General features: G+C 40.8%; 1 protein-coding gene across 1 annotated transcript in view; it reads left to right on the top strand.

Moving 5' to 3' along the window:
* MEI4 (meiotic double-stranded break formation protein 4) overlaps positions 1-17,712 on the top strand; it is a 238,118-nt gene that overhangs the window by 28,259 nt on the left and 192,147 nt on the right. Inside the window, exon 2 of the mRNA XM_036871740.1 lies at positions 4,138-4,383. Within this exon, the coding sequence (XP_036727635.1) occupies positions 4,138-4,383 (246 nt within the window). The remainder of the gene's footprint in view (positions 1-4,137; positions 4,384-17,712) is intronic.

The raw sequence follows: 17,712 nt of genomic DNA, 5'->3' as shown, positions 1-17,712 counted from the left end.
TCTGTTGATGGACACGTAGGTCGCTTTCCATACATCTTGGCTATTGTAAACAATGCTGCTATAAACATTGGGGTGCATGTATCTTTTTGAATTATTGTTTTTGTTTTTGTTTTTGAATATATACCCAAGAGTGGAATTGCTGGGTCATAACAATAGTTCTATTTTTAGTTTTTTGAGAAACCTCCATACTGTTCCATAGTGGCTGCACCAATTTACAGTTCCACCAACAGTGTACAAGGATTCCCTTTTTTCCACATCCCTGCCAACATTTGTTGTGTTCTTTTTCATGATAGATGTTCTGACAGGTGTGAGGTGTTACCTCATTGTGGTTTTGCATTTAGTAGTTAGCATTTGCATCTGTAGTTAACATCATGTGGGAAATATTTTCCCATACTTTTAAATGTTTTCAAAAACATTTTCAATTAAATTGTATAATATGTGACAATTTAATTAATACATTTCGATTGTTAGATGTTCAAGCTGGTGACAGGTTTTGTTTTGTTTTGTTTTTATTTTTTTTCGGTAGTTATAAATAATCCTGTAAGACCATCTATGGGCATAAAGTTTTGTTGTAGCTCTGGTCATTTCTTTAAGATAAAATCTTAGGACTTGTATTGCTGGGCCAGAGGGGGATAAATGTTTTGAAGATGCTTGGCACATATTAGGAAAATATTCTCCTGAATGGTTATCTAATTTAAACTTCCATTACTCTTACATATGAGTGATCTGGGGCTCTTCATAGAGTTTTCGTCAATGATCTTGGAGATGAACTAACTTCATAATTCAGGATTATAATTTAAAACAGTTTTGACAGTATAGAGAATTGGTTAGTTGATAACAAATTTAAGTTCAGTAGGGGAAAATGAGGGTAGCAGAAATAGGATAGATAAAAATTGCTAAAATACTGTTTGCTGAGTAGCTGTTTCTGCACGCATGCCTGAAGGAGAGTAGAGGACAGAGGGAATATGACTAGATTTTTCCGTAGCCCAGTGGGGGACTTTGTTATGGTGAGGACTGTTCCCAAATTCAAGAAGAAGAAAGCCCATTTGATCAAATGCACTATTCTAAAAAGACTGTTAAAATTTTATATTTTAAGCTATTAAGAATTCAAAGACACTAGATACCTTATTGGAGAACATTAAATGTTCATTTTAATTATTTAGTATAATTATTTGAGCATAAATTGAATTTACAAAAGTCTTTCTGAAAGTTACTACTGCTTTTTTTTCTCAGTTAAACAGAGGATATATCTAGGAAGCTCATCTTTTTCTCCATGAAATTTTAGGGGAAATAGAATTATCTTCACCTTGCAAATGGCACTTTGAGGATAGGAATGCTATCCTAAAATAAAGAAGGCATATATTTATAATACACACATACAAAAAAAAAAAAAAAAACATGAGGAAGGAGTTTAAAAGCTTGCTCTGTTTGGGTGTAGGTTGTAGTTCTGTGTGTGTTTTGAGTGTGATTTATACCATAGAAGTCTGTACCAAAGATGTCTATTAGTGGTCGTATTCTGCTTATTTATGATATATTTCTTTCTGATTCATGTTCAGAAAAGTGACCCTGGGATATTTATGATCCAGAAGGACTTTATAATTCGATCTTTTTTCCATTCACTGATACTCAGCATGGTTTTAAGACTATTAACAAATCACATATGATGACTTAAAAATCAGAACATTTAATCAGCTTGCTTGAATCAATTAATTAAATATTTCTGCAAAATGACAGGGAGTTTGCTGTGTTTTATTATCAGAGAAGTTTGTCCTCTTATGCTAATAAACTGTTTTCTTTTTTTTTTTTTTAGCCAAGATTCCCACCATTCATAATTGAACGTCAGATTCTTTTCTAACAGAAACACTTTAAATAGGTCACTTATTATTATTATTACGATTACCGTCGTTATCTTCTGTCAGTACTGCTGTATATAAGTGTTAACCTTCCTTAGGGACAGGCACCCATTCCTGTGTGCTTTCTGCACAGCGGGCCTTTGTGGAGCGCTGAGAGGTGGATTCTCCTGCTCCCTGTCGCCGACACGACAGATGGAGGATCGACCAGCCAAGTGAAACGGTTGCTGCGAAGGCTAAAATAAGTGGAGCTGTAACTCTTATTAGTTTGTCCATCTTAACAGTATCTAGCCCTTGGTGTATTCTCCAGCTGCGAAAGTTTGGAAAATGGCAGCTGTATCTTGCTTTTAGAAATCCATTTTTTATAAATTTTTTTCTGATTATAGTAGATATATATTCAAAGCAGAAAATCAGGAAAATTTAGAGAAATATGAGAAAAAATCAGTAATAATTCTACAGTAGAGGGAAGTCCTACTTAATTTTTGTACATAATTGGGTTTTACATATAATTTCATGAACTCACTGTTTTTCCCCTCAGCACATCATTAACACTTTCCCATGCTAATAAAAATATCTCTGGGGCTTCCCTGGTGGCGCAGTGGTTGAGCATCTGCCTGCCAATGCAGGGGACACGGGTTCGAGCCCTGGTCTGGGAGGATCCCACATGCCGCGGAGCAACTGGGCCCGTGAGCCACAATTGCTGAGCCTGCGCATCTGGAGCCTGTGCTCCGCAACAAGAGAGGCCGCGACAGTGAGAGGCCCGCACACCGCGATGAAGAGTGGCCCCCGCTCGCCGCAACTAGAGAAAGCCCTCGCACAGAAACGAAGACCCAACAAACACAACCATAAATAAATAAATAAATAAATAAAATAAAATAAAAAAACAAAAATCTCTGAAAATTCAGTATTTAATATGTAATTATCATTTGTATGGTATATGATTATTTACTTAACTGGTTGTTGGTCCCAGTTTTAAATATTATAAATAATCCTGTAATGAACATATTGTACACGCATTCTTGTGTTCATCTCTGATTATAATAAAATAGCATTATGCTACCTGTTCGATTGTATATTTTCAGTGAAAATTTATAGGATATCAGATAGGTACTCATTGTAGAGGGTGGGAATACATCTGGTAAGACTGGATATGGAGCCTTTCAAGCTGTTCTTTGAAAGGCGTACACAGGGCCTTGGCAGCTGTAAGACTGTCAGGGCGTCATAATTGGGGAAAATTCACGAGCAGAGAAGTGAATGGGAATGACATTGGGCTGTGTACATCTATTTGTATGACTGTGATCCAACCATGGTGGAGAATAGCCTTGAGAAACTGAAGGAAATGAAGTTGGAAGTGTGGAATTTGAAATTATGTTAGTAGGTAGATGTGGCAACTCAAAGCCCTGAATTTTCTGCACCATTGTACTTTTTAACCATTCATTAAAAATGTTTATGTAGCATGTTTTATGTGCAAAGCCCTTAAATTCAGTAAAGCATGGTGGAGGTCCACAAGGGCTTATACTTCATTTGTATTAAACCAATGAGTATTCATTGGTATTAAACCAATGAACGTAGTGTCATGTTGTCCTCATAATTGTCAGACTGTGGTACAGTGTTGGTTTGGAAAAGTATCCTCACGGTGGCCGTTGGAAAGCTTTGGAGGTGTGGAGTCAGAGCAGAGTGACAGCTAAAATGATGCAAATATTTGAAAGATTGTTCTACGTATAGATTAGAGGGGCTTGGTGAGAAGCAGGAAGAGTGGGTAAAGGTTCACTAAGGAATTCAGGATTGGGGGGCACTGACTTCAAGACTTAGAGTGGATTAGAGGAGTAGAAGGGCTTACATTTAAATGAAGGATATAATTTAGTGATTCTGATTACACAGTGAACTCTCTGTAAGATGTAAAAGCCTCAGTCCTACCCCCGATTTGCCGAATCAGAATTTTGGAGGGATGAGACCAGGTATATATACTAAAAAGCTCCCTCAGAGATTTCAATGTGTGTCTCTGCTTAGAAACCACTAAATGAATTAATTTGTGTTTTTTGCATTCCAAGAAATTGTCAGATTATCCGCACCTACTGTTTTGAATCTTAATACACTTAATGTGCATGTGTTTGCATTTCTCTTCTGCGTTTTTTTTTTCAAACTGTCTTCAGTTCCTGAGCAATTTTTCTGCTACTTGGTTTCAAGTTGTAAACTTATTAATTAGTGTTATTCTGCAAAATCAGTTTTGAGCAAATGAAATGTACTGCAAGGAATTTCTGTAACTTTTTTTCTTATTACATGATAGAGACAAAAGCCAGGATGGATGATCAAGCATGGTATTTGAGAACTTCAAAGCTGGCTCTGGCCTTGGCAATTATCCGCTCAAAACCAGCAGACAAAAGCAGCAGAGAATACACAGAGCATCTTGCAAGGATGGTGTCTGGGCAGGAATCAAAGTGGAGAGAAAAAGTCAAAGCCTGGGAAGCTGAAGTTCTGCAATTACGTCAGAAACTTCTTCTGAGCAGGATTTGTTCAGGATCATTTGAGAGTGGTGAGTGGATGAAACCTGGGGATGTATCAATCTGTTTTATTTCAGCTTCACAGTTATTTAGAAATTTATTACCAAGACACCGTTGTTTAGTTTCCTAAAATTAGACTTCTTCTTCTTACCCTATAAAGATTTTTTACTTCTAATCATTCATGAAAAGCTTATTGTCACTTTCTAATGGATGGGGCTGCATTGCACATAGGGATGAAGTTGGAGAATAAATTGTCTAGATGCAAAGGCAATAATACTTGAAGTTTACTGGAGAAATTAATTTAAAAATCTCACTCATCCATATTATTTAACTCTGTATTTTATGTTGCTTTTATATTACGTAATTCATCCAGCAGCCCTGTATCAAGTACCAGCTCTGGACCAGGCATGCAGTGGGTGGTGAGGACCCAAAAACACATAGAGAGAGGTGCTGCCCTTTCCGTCAAGTACCTACCATTCTAGCAGGGAAAACAGACCTATAGGTAATTAACCCAGTTGTGATGAACGTTATCATAGAGACAGTGACAAAGTGCAGAGCAGGAAGCCATTCATTCTGCCTGGTTTCTGGAAAGGCTTCTCAGGTTTGGCCCTCGCGGGTCTGTCCCTAATAGTGAGGTGGTCAGAGCCTGCAGCAAGAGGCAGGAGCGTGAGCTGGGCAGCAGGGAGAATATATGCCCCATTCACCATGGCCAGCGGGACATCCCAGAGCCCAGAACACCGTAAGGTAGAGATCTGACAGGGAGAGGCAGAGAGGTGAGTGGGGACCAGGTTCAGAAGGGCTTTGGATGTCAGCCTGAGGAATGTTCCTTATCAATGAGTTGGCCAAACAATGTGTGATCTCCATAGAACCCGTGAGAGAGAGTGCAAGGGGGACTGTAATAATGACACGAGGACAGCAGGGAAGACCAGGACCCGCTAGGACAGACCAGAGCACGTGGGCACCTCCTTCGTCAGGAGCCGTTCACCTTTTTGACTCAGGGGACTGACCCCTCACATTGTGATTATGAAACGTAATTCTGCCGATTATTTGAAAATGGAAATCAGATCGTGTTACTCCTTTGCCTAAAACCTTTCCCTGACTTCCCGTTGTGCCTCGCACTAGATTCCCCCTTGTGGCCGTGGCTCTTGACGCCGTGGCGATTTCACCTCTGCTCCCCTGCGCGCATATACCCTCCCCACTGTGCACACAGCTCCAGCCTCCCTGGGCGTCCTTCCAGCCTGCGCAGGCTCTTCTTGCCTCGGATCTGTGCTATGCTCGTCTCTGACATGTAGCTGCCTCTTCCCTTCCTAGAGGTCTTATTCTAAGTGACCCCCGCTCAGTGATCACTACATGTATAGCACCGCTCGCAGTTATTTTTTACCCAAACACCCCGCTATGGGTCATGTATCTGTTTGCTTACTTGGTTGCTGCCTGATCTCTTTGACTTGAGTCTGGGTTTGCTGAGGAGAGGGTCTTTGATTTGCTCACCACTCTCTCCTCAATACCCACCCCAAAGCCTGCCTCACAGAAGGTGCTCGATCCATATTTGTCAGATGAAGTGGAGCGTAGAGGGTGCTTTGGCTGTGGCAGCGTTTGGAGGCAAGGAGGCAGGTTCTAACAGGGTTTACCGAGGCCACGTGAAGAGTGATGCGTTGAACTAGATCTGTGACAGGGAGAACCAAAATGCACAGTTCCAGAGTAGAAACTTCAGAAGTTTGTGAATGAGTTAAGAGGGGGTTTTAAGGGAGCTGGAGGCGTGTAGGATAATCGAGGTTTCTAGTCCTTGTTCATTAAATTGATTGCAATGCTTTGAATCCAGATAGTGAACACAGAAAACAGCTTATAGGATAACGGGTTGAGTCCAGGTCTGTCCGAGAGCGTTCTGAACATATCCCTGAGTATATAGGCATTACCTAGAAGGAAGGTAGAAGTATGGTCCTGAGTCTCAAAGGGGATGAGCAGACTGGAAATATAGACTGACAGTGAGGATTTCTTGGTATTTAAGTGATAGTGAAGTTATCACTGTGGATGAGGCTACGGGGAGGGTGCAGCTTTGCCGGGGAGGCTGCAGGTTCCAACACTGCGGGGTGGGCAGAGGGAAAGGAGCCGCTGGAAAGCGTGTGACTGTCGTATTAGGATGTGCAGGTGTAGTGGGCTGGTGCCTGCCCTGGGTGGTGGTAGGCTACTTGCTAGGTTCAGGAAAACCCTGCTAACCCAATGCCCATGGTGTTACTAAGTCTCATCACTGTGTGAGCAGAAACAGTGTTACATGATTTAGAGCCACATTTTAGTCTCTCTCGTCTTTCTAGGCAATGGCCTCTGTGAGAATATCTGTGAATGGCAAACATAATTATTTTTAACTTTTTTTGTGCAGTCATATGACTGATATAATGGCACACACGTAAAAATTCCCAGTTATATTGAACTGTGAATATCATAAATATCCCTGGTGTCAGAACTGTTGTTTACCATCAAGGGTCTGTTTACAACACCGATACGGTGGGGTATGTGATTTGTTTGGGACGTGAGTGGACCTAACGGTGAGAGCCTCCACGATGACTTGTTTTTACACTGAAATCTTTCACTTACCATGCCTGTGAGAGGAATTTTCAAATATCATGTAATTAAAATCTCTTTTACTCACAGAGAGAGTTGCAGGTAAAGCGTTTCAGTGCAGATGTTTGGAAGTAGTCTGACTCTCCATCTGTTAGCTTGAACTTGAAAAATGAGGAATAAATGGATAGATTCAGATACATAGAGTCAGTATTAAAGGGGAAAGGCAAAAAAACCTAAGAAAGGGAGGGTATTAGATTGATAGGAAAATAAAGGAGGAACATAGCTAGTTTTTAAAGATGTATGATTTGAAAGACTGACATGCCTTGCTCTAAGAAAACTCCATCGCTGAAAATCAAACTATTTTATAGGTGTATTTATATTTTGTGTATTTATATTATGTGTTTCTTTACACATGCATGTTCTCCAGTGTTCAGAGACCACAAGCCCTCAAAAAATGGTGAATGGAATCCTTCCTGACGGATTGAGAGGCTGGGGAACTTAATTATAGCATCAGCTATCCATTGAAGCAACCGAACAACCCAGAATTAGATAAAGCAGAGCTGAAATGGCAAAGTAAACAAATAAGGAAGTATGATGTGGTTTATATAGCATTTCAGGAACTCAGCTATTTCTTTTTTCTGATTTATTTTTCTATAGCTTCTTAAAGGGAAATATTCTTCTTTATTGTATTTATTAAGGGGCTAGACTATATAGAGAAGGGATAAATAGAACTTGCTCTTGGAATTATGCCACATTTTAATTTTACCTAAATGCTTCTTATTAGAAGAAGAATGGAATGAAGGAAGGAGGGAGGGAGGGAGGGAGGGAGGGAGGGAGGATGGATCAAAGAAGCCCAGACATCCGGTGTCACATTTCTTAAAACCTTCTGGATGATGTGTGACAGACAGGTTAGCTGTCTACTCAATAGCCAGCTTCCTTCTTCTTTACTAAAACACTCCAATTTTGTTTTGACAGACATGTGCCCATGCCTAGTGGGTTAATCTATGAAAGGCTTAGACTTGTTTTGCCAGTACTGTTCTATGGTTGGGCAGTGGAAACTAAAGAGGAATCTTTAGAGCTTTTGATAAAGATCCACCTCATTGTATAAAGAGATTGAGGCCTGTGAAAGATAGCAATTTTAAAATGTTTTTACCTCAGCCACTTGCTTCCTGTATGGGCACTGCCTCATGAAGATGTGATGCCTGGAACTGCGGTAGCTGTTTTACGACCATGTGGCAATATTGAAAAATTAATGTCAACATGGTAAGGATGGTAAGAAGGAGGATAAGAGCCTTGGTCCTACTTGTCGTTGCTGACCAGCCAAAGCAACTCTAGGATTATTTATTAGGAATTTTTTTTTAAAAGATAAATAATGGTTTAAGCCACTGTTATCCACATAATTCTCTTCCTTGTAACTGAACACATCCTAACTTAAAGAGTGGGGAAGTGGTGCGGATAATGAATAAATTAGAGAGCTGTTTTTTCCCCCAGGAATCTTCTTGATTTATAGGGGAGAAAATGAGAGAGAGAAAAAAGTGTTCTTTTATCTAGAACAGCTTCCTGTTAAATGATGGCCTTATAATGTTGCGAGGATTTAGGTGGCGTCTGAGTAGGTAGTTGAGGGAGACACAGAGCATAGAGATTGTCCAGGAAGACATTAGTGGTTGTTCTTAAATGTTGAGCAGGGTTTGAAAGGGATGTGACGCCAGGCATGGGGCCTTGTTAGTGGGAAGACTGGCCTAGGACTTCAGTGAGCAGATTTAGATCTAAGCTTTGAGTGTGTGTGTGAATGTGCTGGTGGGATCTGGACGGTTGCTGTGATACTTGCACAGTGCTTTGGCATTTACAGGAGGGAAAGAGATGGATGTCCTGTCAGGCATATGCTTTTTCCCCTACAACATAGGCACTCAGTATCTTCATAAATGATACATAGGTTACTGGATGAGCAACTAGCTAAAGCAAAAAAGTACAAGAAAATCAAACCAAATTAACTCATCGATTTGTCTGTTTATTTAGTAAATACTCATTGAATCTGGGGCTCAGGTGTCACGGGCTTGGGGCTGGGGAGCGTGGTGGGCAGGGCAGCACCGTCAGTTTAGGTTGAACTTCGCTCTTCTCAGTTTGGGGTCCTGGGGAGCAACCAGCCCAACCAGATGGCTGTGGAAGCTTCCCTGCCCTTCTTGCTGACACTGTTCAAGTTTGTCCACCCTCCCCTGCTGTTCCCGTTACTGCAGCACCGCCTACCCCAGACCCCACTTCTCATTTCCTGTAAGTCTGCGTTCAGGCAAAGGCTCTTAGCTGACTGGTGCTGGTGAGGTGTCGGAGCAGGGGCTGGATATCACCACCGCCCTGCGCGGAGCTTGTCTTGGCTCCCGGCTGCCACTCTTCTGGTCCCGCCTACTCAGCCTCTGTCCCTTGCCTTCCTTCTCACCCTGTTCCAGACCACATAATGGGGAGACACCACAGATAACAGACTCGCAGACACGGTTGTGGAGCTCGGCATTTATATGTTGGCGCCTTCCCTGTTTTACAGATGCTGGAAGAGCATGGGCTATGAATGCATAGCATTTCCTTCCTCACCTGAGCTCCTGTAATATAAATTGTCAAATACAATAATAATGGGAATTTGCCTAAAATTGCAGTTGATTTAAAGCACACATGCATAATGTACATAAACATCAGAGAATACGCCCTTAATTTAATATGGATTCTAATGAAAGTCTGTAAAATAATTTAAAGTAAATTTATAATTATACGTTAGAAATGCTTTACTCATTATATATAAAAACTGAATTAAACTTTTGATATTAGAGACCACCGTCAACATGCAAAGAAATTAAAGTGAAGGCTGAAAAAGCTCAGAGTAGCAAATGGCTTTAACAGTAACAGCGATAATTTAGAAATGTGAACACCTTCCTTACCATCACAGGCGCTGGCTCTGGTGGGAATGGTGGAGATAGGGAATCAGGAGGGCCGAACAAGTCCTGGCACATGGACGAGGCCTGAGGGAGCCCCAGAGGCTGGGCCTGGGCAAGGCAGCCTGGCGTCTCACATGTGGAGTGTTCCAGGTGGAGGCCATCCGTCCTCCCGTGCTCTTCCTGTACCGGGCTCCAAACGTCACTGTGTGATGCAGCCTAAGCTGGGTTTCAGGTAGGTATCTGGCGTGTCCAGGTGATGCCCTAGCTGGGGTGCATCTCTGGATTCCCCCCACTTCTCTGCATTCCCAGTACCACTGTCTTGGTCTTCTCTGAAAAATCCCAACTGGACTCCATGTCTGTGGTTGTAGCCTTGCTGTGTTCAAGTCCATATGGCAGCCTAGTCTCAGGTCCCCTCACTCACTTTAGGATGAAGTCCCCAACCCATAAAACGGGCTCCAGGCCTCTCCACAGCGTGGTACTTGCTTCCCTCTCCAGCCCAGCCTCTCACCGCTGTGTCCTCCACATTCTGCTCGGCGACATGCGAAATCTCGTCCACTTACTTGAATCCACCTTGTTCTGTCTCGGCTCCAGGCTTTTACACACGTGGTTTCTCTTTGGAGGATGTGTTCTCCCTCTCCTTTTGGCCTAGTTGTGCACTGCAGTATTCTTTTCTGCTGATGTAGTTTTTAAATCTCTTCTGCCTTCCTTGACTACCTGCCTAGACTAGATCAGATTCCCCTGCTAGGGGTCCCCATAACATTCTGTACTGTTTACGGCATTTTTGAGCTAAATTACAATGGTTTAATCAGCCTGTCTTCCCCGCAGGGCCTACACTCCATGCTTGCAGGGAGTGTGTCTTTTCTCATTACCACTGTACTCCCAGGTTTGCACAGTACCTGGCATGGAAGGGCTCCTTGGTGACATTTTTGAATGAATATGTGTAGAAAAGGTTTATGTGGGTGTTATTACCTCGAACAAAGTGGCCTTGCTGATCTGTCGTTTCTGGAGATCTACCAAACCCTTGTAACTATGGAGGGGAATCAGAGAGCGAGGTCCAGCATCCTAGGAAAGGGAACCCTCTCAGGTGGGGTGAGTATCAGGGCTCCTCCTCTGAGGGAGCTGTGCAGGCACACAGTCATGTAATCAGAACAGAATAAACAGAGTGACAGTGTTGAGGGCCCCTCTGCGGAACAAAAGCTAAAACTGCTCAAAGTACTTGTGTATTCCTGGGTCTTTGCTCATTGTGATTTTTTTGGAATAGTTTAACCTGTAGCAAATTTTAATCTGGTCCTTTCATTTAGGATTATATTTAATTTTTTGCAGGTTTTATTTGTGTTTTTTGAATACCCTGCTGTTGGTTTTCAAATTTCAAGATTCTGTTAGAAATATGAAAGTACCTTGAGGATTTTACATTCAATACTTGGATCCTAAACATCGTAAAATTTGTTTTTTTAGATAAGTTCAGTGTGCAGTGAAGAGAATCCAGGTAGGTAGCTGTGGACTACAGTTTGGAGTGGGGAAATTAATGGAATGATATCAATTCCATTATCAAAGCCTGGAGATCAGATGATGAGGGTAAATGGGAGTAGGCTTGAGATTGCGCATTTCTGATAAGCTCCCAGTGACCTCGGTGCAGCTGCTCTGAAGACCACAGTGTGAGGAGCCGGTGGGGCGTTTGTCTGTGAAGGAAGGAGAAGTGATAGGTTGGCAGTTGGGGGCGGGGCGTGCAAGGTGGAGGGAAAGTTTTCTCTTTAGGATGGAAAAGACATTAGCCCACTGGTGCTTTGGTGGGAAGGAATTAGCAGAGAGAGGAAAGGGGAAGATACAAAAGGAAGATAATAAAGGAATCCCAGGTGGCTTGGGGCCCTAAAGCTAGAAGAATTACAGAGCACATACCGGAGAGATGGGCCCTGGGCCCCAAAAGGAGCCGCCCTCTCTTCTGAAGGAGGGAGTCGCTGCCCCTTGATTTGTGTTTCTCTGAGTCATTCCTGGCAGCTCTTCAAGGAGTTCCTTCCCTTTAAAGCTCTCCCGTCCCACCCAGCGCCCCTGCTTCCTAATGTCTTCTGGTTGTGTTGTTTCTTTTTTCAAACTGCCTTTGGATTCTCATTCTCACGTTTCTTTCCCTGCTGTTTCAACTCTGGTCTGAGTCCTCCCTACCTCTTGCTTTGGTTGTATAGATAAAGGAATGAGGAAAGCAAGTTAGCTAACTTGCCTGAGGTTAAACGGATGGTAAATGGAGTGGGATTCCTGTAGGATCCTTGAACCATGCCTTTCTAGTACTTGAAGGTGTTTTCTTAAACAGGTATTTCTCAAACTGTGGTCCCCAGACCAGCTGTGTCAGCATCAGGTGGAGATGTGACAGACTTACAGACCTCACCCCTGACCTGAATCACAAACCTTGGCGGGAGAGCCAGCACCTGTGGCTTAACTAGCCCCCCAGTGATCTGATGAAAACTGAAGTTTGAGAATCACTGAAACCACTGAATTAAACACATAAACGTGAAATATATGTTCAGGGAGCATAACGAGACCTCTCCAGAAAAGGGGTCAAACCATCCGAATGTCACACATCAAGGGATTTGTTGGCAAGACTCTGAGAGATTCCTTAATACCAGCTGATACCCTCAGTCACCAAAGAACTGAGAAAATGTTCATTTAGAGCCTGATTGAGCTGAGGCAGGTAGTAGAACTTAGAGAAAATGAATAAAAATATAAAATAGTAACATTAACGTGACTCTAACAACCGTGTTTGATACTATTCCATACCGTTCAGTGAAATATGTACGTAAGCATGATAGGAATACAGGGAATGGGTATTGTATGTTCTTGTTCTAGGAGAACTTCTCTCTTCCCTCTTTACCCCTCTCTCCTCTCCTCCTCCCTCCATCCTACTTCCCTCATCTCTTGCTCATAAGCATCCTGTGTGCAATCCTGAATATATGCCACGTTTTCTGTATATAAGATGTACCGTTGTATAATACAGCTCCCATTTTCGCAGGGGAAAATATTTCTTATATCTATTTCAAGTAATTTTGGAGACATATTGTAGGGGAAAATATTGCATAGGAGAAGCAATATACTGTATTCTAAAAACTAGTAGAACACCTTAAATTCCGATAATATTTTACCAAATCCTTCAAAAAGAATATAATGTAACATACCTAAAAAGAAATATATTGCCAACAATGAATGCTAGCAAGGTGCAGGCAACAAGAGAAAAAACACTGAGTCATAAATAAAGTCTGTCACACATGTGCAACTATGAACACAGGTACTTGCATTGTATTCTGGGTGATTCTAAGGGCTGAGCCAGGTGACCTGGTTATCAAGTGAATTTGCATGAATTCCTAAATGGAATATGGAGTCCTCATTCAGGAGGAAGGGCATCATTACATGTTTCTCATACTGCACCCAAACTGTGGTCTTTTCAACTGAATCTCCTGTTTTAGAGACCTCATTTCTGTGATTTTAAAAAATTAAATTTCTTGTAAGCCTTTCTTAGAGTTAGTGTGAAAATTAAATCCATGGGCGAGCGCCTGGCTGGGGTGTGCGCTGTGAAGGGGACACTGAGGCTGGGAGCTGCTCTCAGCTGCCAGCAGATCCGTCCTGTCACATCGTCAGTTATTTCATGGTAAGCGTGTGATGATTTTTCTTGTTTTCGGTCTCTCCCATTTCTCTCAGAGGCAGAGAGAAATACTGCCTGTGTGTTCTTAATTCATTCAGACCACGTCTGCCAAGTTTTGTGCTTTGACATAAACAAGAAAAAGATTGCTGCCAGAGCAAGCTACTTATGCTTTCAAAGCCCAGCTCTAAACATTCCTCGTTACTCTTTTAATTAGTAAGTCACACGAAGAACAAAGACTAAGTTGCCTTTGTGTCCTCCCTTGATGCTTCATTCAGGACCATCTTACACACAGTCGATTTTCAGAGACGTTCCTTGGCTTGATTTTTAAATTATTGACTCTGATTAGGCTTGTAAATATTTGTAGCAGAAATAATTTTCCAGCTAAGGTGGGATTTTCTGTGTAAAATGTAATGTAATACAGACAAAATGTTAACATTTTGTATCAATTTGAAAAGTAACCACTTGGTGAAAAAAAAACTGGTAAAAATTTAAGGAATGCCTCTGATCCTTCTACTTCTACATACTTTTAATTGTATTTGGAGTTTTTCTAATTTATTAATAAAACAGAATATGCAGAATTTAAGCATCTTTCCTCCCTCCCTTGTTATTCTAGTAACAGATTATATCTAGAACTTCCCCTGGAATTTAGTATAATTTGTCCATTCTTCTTTTTTTTTTTTTAGAGATATTTTCTTTGATTTTTTGTTGTTGTTGAATTTTTGAATTTTATTTTCTTTATATTTTTATACAGCAGGTCCTTATTAGTTATCCATTTTATACATATTAGTGTATACATGTCAAACCCAGTCTCCCAATTCATCCCACCACCACACCCCCGCCGCTTTCCCCCCTTGGTGTCCATACATTTGTTCTCTACATCTGTGTCTCAATTTCCACCCTGCAAACCGGTTCATCTGTACCATTTATCTAGGTTCCACATATATGTGTTAATGTACAATATTTGTTTTTCTCTTTCTGACATACTTCACCCTGTATGACAGTCTCTAGATCCAAACACGTCTCTAAAAATGACCCAATTTCGTTCCTTTTTATGGCTGAGTAATATTCCATTGTGTGTATGTACCACATCTTCTTTATCCATTCGTCTGTCGATGGGCATTTAGGTTGCTTCCATGTCCTGGCTATTGTAAATAGTGCTGCAATGAACATTGGGGTGCATGTGCCTCTTTGAATTATGGTTTTCTCTGGGCATGTGTGCAGTAGTGAGATTGCTGGGTCATATGGTAATTCTATTTTTAGTTTTCTAAGGAACCTCCATACTGTTCTCCAAAGTGGCTGTATCAATTTACATTCCCACTAACAGTGCAAGAGGGTTCCCTTTTCTCCACACCCTCTCCAGCAGTTGTTGTTTGTAGGTTTTCTGATGATGCCCATTCTAACTGGTGTGAGGTGATAACTCATTGTAGTTTTCATTTGCATTTCTCTAATAATTAGTGATGTTGAGCAGCTTTTCATGTGCTTCTTGGCCGTCTGTATGTCTTCTTTGGAGAAATGCCTATTTAGGTCTTCTGCCCGTTTTTGGATTGGGTTTTTTTTTTTCATATTGAGTTGCATAAGCTGTTTATATATTTTGGATATTAATCCTTTGTCCGTTGATTCATTTGCAAATATTTTCTCCCATTTTGAGGTTTATCTTTTCGTCTTGTTTATGGTTTCCTTTGCTGTGCAAAAGCTTTTAAGTTTCATTAGGTCCCATTTATTTATTTTTGTTTTTACCTCCATTACTCTAGGAGGTGGATCAAAAAAGATCTTGCTGTGATTTATGTCAAAGAGTGTTCTTCCTATGTTTTCCTCTAAGAGTTTTATAGTGTCTGGTCTTACATTTAGGTCTCTAATCCATTTTGAGTTTATTTATTTATTTATTTATTTAATAAATTTATTTATTTATTTTTGGCTGTGTTGGGTCTTCGTTTCTTTGCGAGGGCTCTCTCCAGTTGCGGCGAGCGGGGGCCACTCTTCATCGCGGTGCGCGGGCCTCTTCACTGTCGCGGCCTCTCTTGCTGTGGAGCACAGGCTCCAGACACGCAGGCTCAGCAGCTGTGGCTCACGGGCCTAGTTGCTCTGCGGTATGTGGGATCTTCCCAGACCAGGGCTCGAACCCGTGTCCCCTGCATTGGCAGGCAAATTCTCAACCACTGCGCCACCAGGGAAGCCCTTGAGTTTATTTTTGTGTATGGTGTTAGGGCATGTTCTAATTTCATTCTTTTATATGTATTTGTCCAGTTTTCCCAGCACCACTTATTGAAGAGGCTGTCTTTTCTCCATTGTGTATCCTTGCCTCCTTTGTCATACATTAGTTGACCATAGGTGCATGGGTTTATCTCTGGGCTTTCTATCCTGTTCCATTGATCTGTATTTCTGTTTTTGTGCCAGTACCATGTTGTCTTGATTACTGTAGCTTTGTAGTATAGCCTGAAGTCAGGGAGTCTGATTCCTCCAGCTCCATTTTTTTCCCTCCAGACCTCTTTGGCTATTCGGGATCTTTTGTGTCTCCATACAAATTTTAAGATTTTTTGTTCTAGTTCTGTAAAAAAATGCCATTGGTAATTTGATAGGGATTGCATTGAATCTGTAGATTGCTTTGGATAGGATAGGCATTTTCACAATAGTGATTTTTCCAATCCAAGAACATGGTATATCTCTCCATCTGTTTCTGTCATCTTTAATTTCTTTCATCAGTGTGTTAATAGTTTTCTGCCTACAAGAAAATTTTGTCTCCCTAGGTAGGTTTATTCCTACGTATTTTATTCTTTTTGTTGCAGTGGTAAGTGGGAATGTTTCCTTAATTTCACTTTCAGATTTTTCACCATTAGTGTATAGGAATGCAAGCGATTTCGGTGCATTAATTTTGTATCCTGCAACTTTACCATATTCACTGATTAGGTCTAGTAGTTTTCTGGTGGCATCTTTGGGATTCTCTATGTATAGTATCATGTCATCTGCAAACAGTGACAGTCTGTCTTCTTCTTTTCCAATTTGTATTCCTTTTATTTCTTTTTCTTCTCTGATTGCCGTGGCTAGGACTTCCACAACTATGTTGAATAATAGTGGTGAGACTGGACATCCTTGTCTTGGGCCTGATCTTAGAGGAAATGCTTTCAGTTATTCATCATTGAGAATGATGTTTGCTGTGGGCTTGTCATATATGGCCTTTATTATGTTGAGGTAAGTTCCCTCTGTGTCCACTTTCTGGAGAGTTTTTATCATAAATGGGTGTTGACTTTTGTCAAAAGCTTTTTCTGCCTCTATTAAGATGATCATATGGTTTTTATTCTTCAATTTGTTAATATGGTGTATCACATTGATTGATTTGCGTATATTGAAGAATCCTTGCATCCCTGGAATAAATCCCACTTGATCATGATGTATGGTCCTTTTAATGTGTTGTTGGATTCTGTTTGCTAGTATTTTGTTGAGGATTTTTGAATCTATATTCGTCAGTGAAATTGGTCTGTAATTTTCTTTTTTTGTAGTATCTTTGTCTGGTTTTGGTATCAGGGTGATGGTGGCCTCATAAAATGACTTTGGGAGTGTTCCTTCCTCTGCAATTTTTTGGAAGAGTTTGAGAAGGATAGGTGTTAGCTCTTCTCTAAATGTTTGCTAGAATTCACCTGTGAAGCCATCTGGTCCTGGACCTTTGTTTGTTGGAAGATTTTTAATCACAGTTTCAATTTCATTACTTGTGCTTGGTCTATTCATATTTTCTATTTCTTCCTGGTTCAGTCTTGGAAGGTTATACCTTTCTAAGAATTTGTCCATTTCTTCCAGGCTGTCCATTTTATTGGCATAGAGTTTCTTGTAGTAGTCTCTTAGGATGCTTTGTATTTCTGCGATGTCTGTTGTAACTTCTCCGTTTTCATTTCTAATTTTATTGATTTGAGTCCTCTCCCTCTTTTTCTTGATGAGTCTGGCTAATGGTTTATCAATTTTGTTTATCTTCTCAAAGAAACAGCTTTTAGTTTTATTGATCTTTGCTATTGTTTTCTTTGTTTCTATTTCATTTATTTCTGCTGTGATCTTTATGATTTCTTTCCTTCTACTAACTTTGGGTTTCGTTTGTTCTTCCTTCTCTAGTTCCTTTAGGTTTGAGGTTAGATTGTTTATTTGAGATGTTTGTTGTTTCTTGAGGTAGGATTGTATTGCTATAAACTTCCATCTTAGAACTGCTTTTGCTGCATCCCATAGGTTTTGGGTCGTCGTGTTTTCATTGTCATTTGTCTCTAGGTAGTTTTTGATTTCCT

This window comes from Balaenoptera musculus, chromosome 12, assembly GCF_009873245.2.
Source record: "Balaenoptera musculus isolate JJ_BM4_2016_0621 chromosome 12, mBalMus1.pri.v3, whole genome shotgun sequence".
NCBI classification, from domain to species: domain Eukaryota; kingdom Metazoa; phylum Chordata; class Mammalia; order Artiodactyla; family Balaenopteridae; genus Balaenoptera; species Balaenoptera musculus.
The sequence above is the reverse complement of the archived record's forward strand: the minus strand, read 5'-3'. Positions and strand labels throughout refer to the sequence as shown.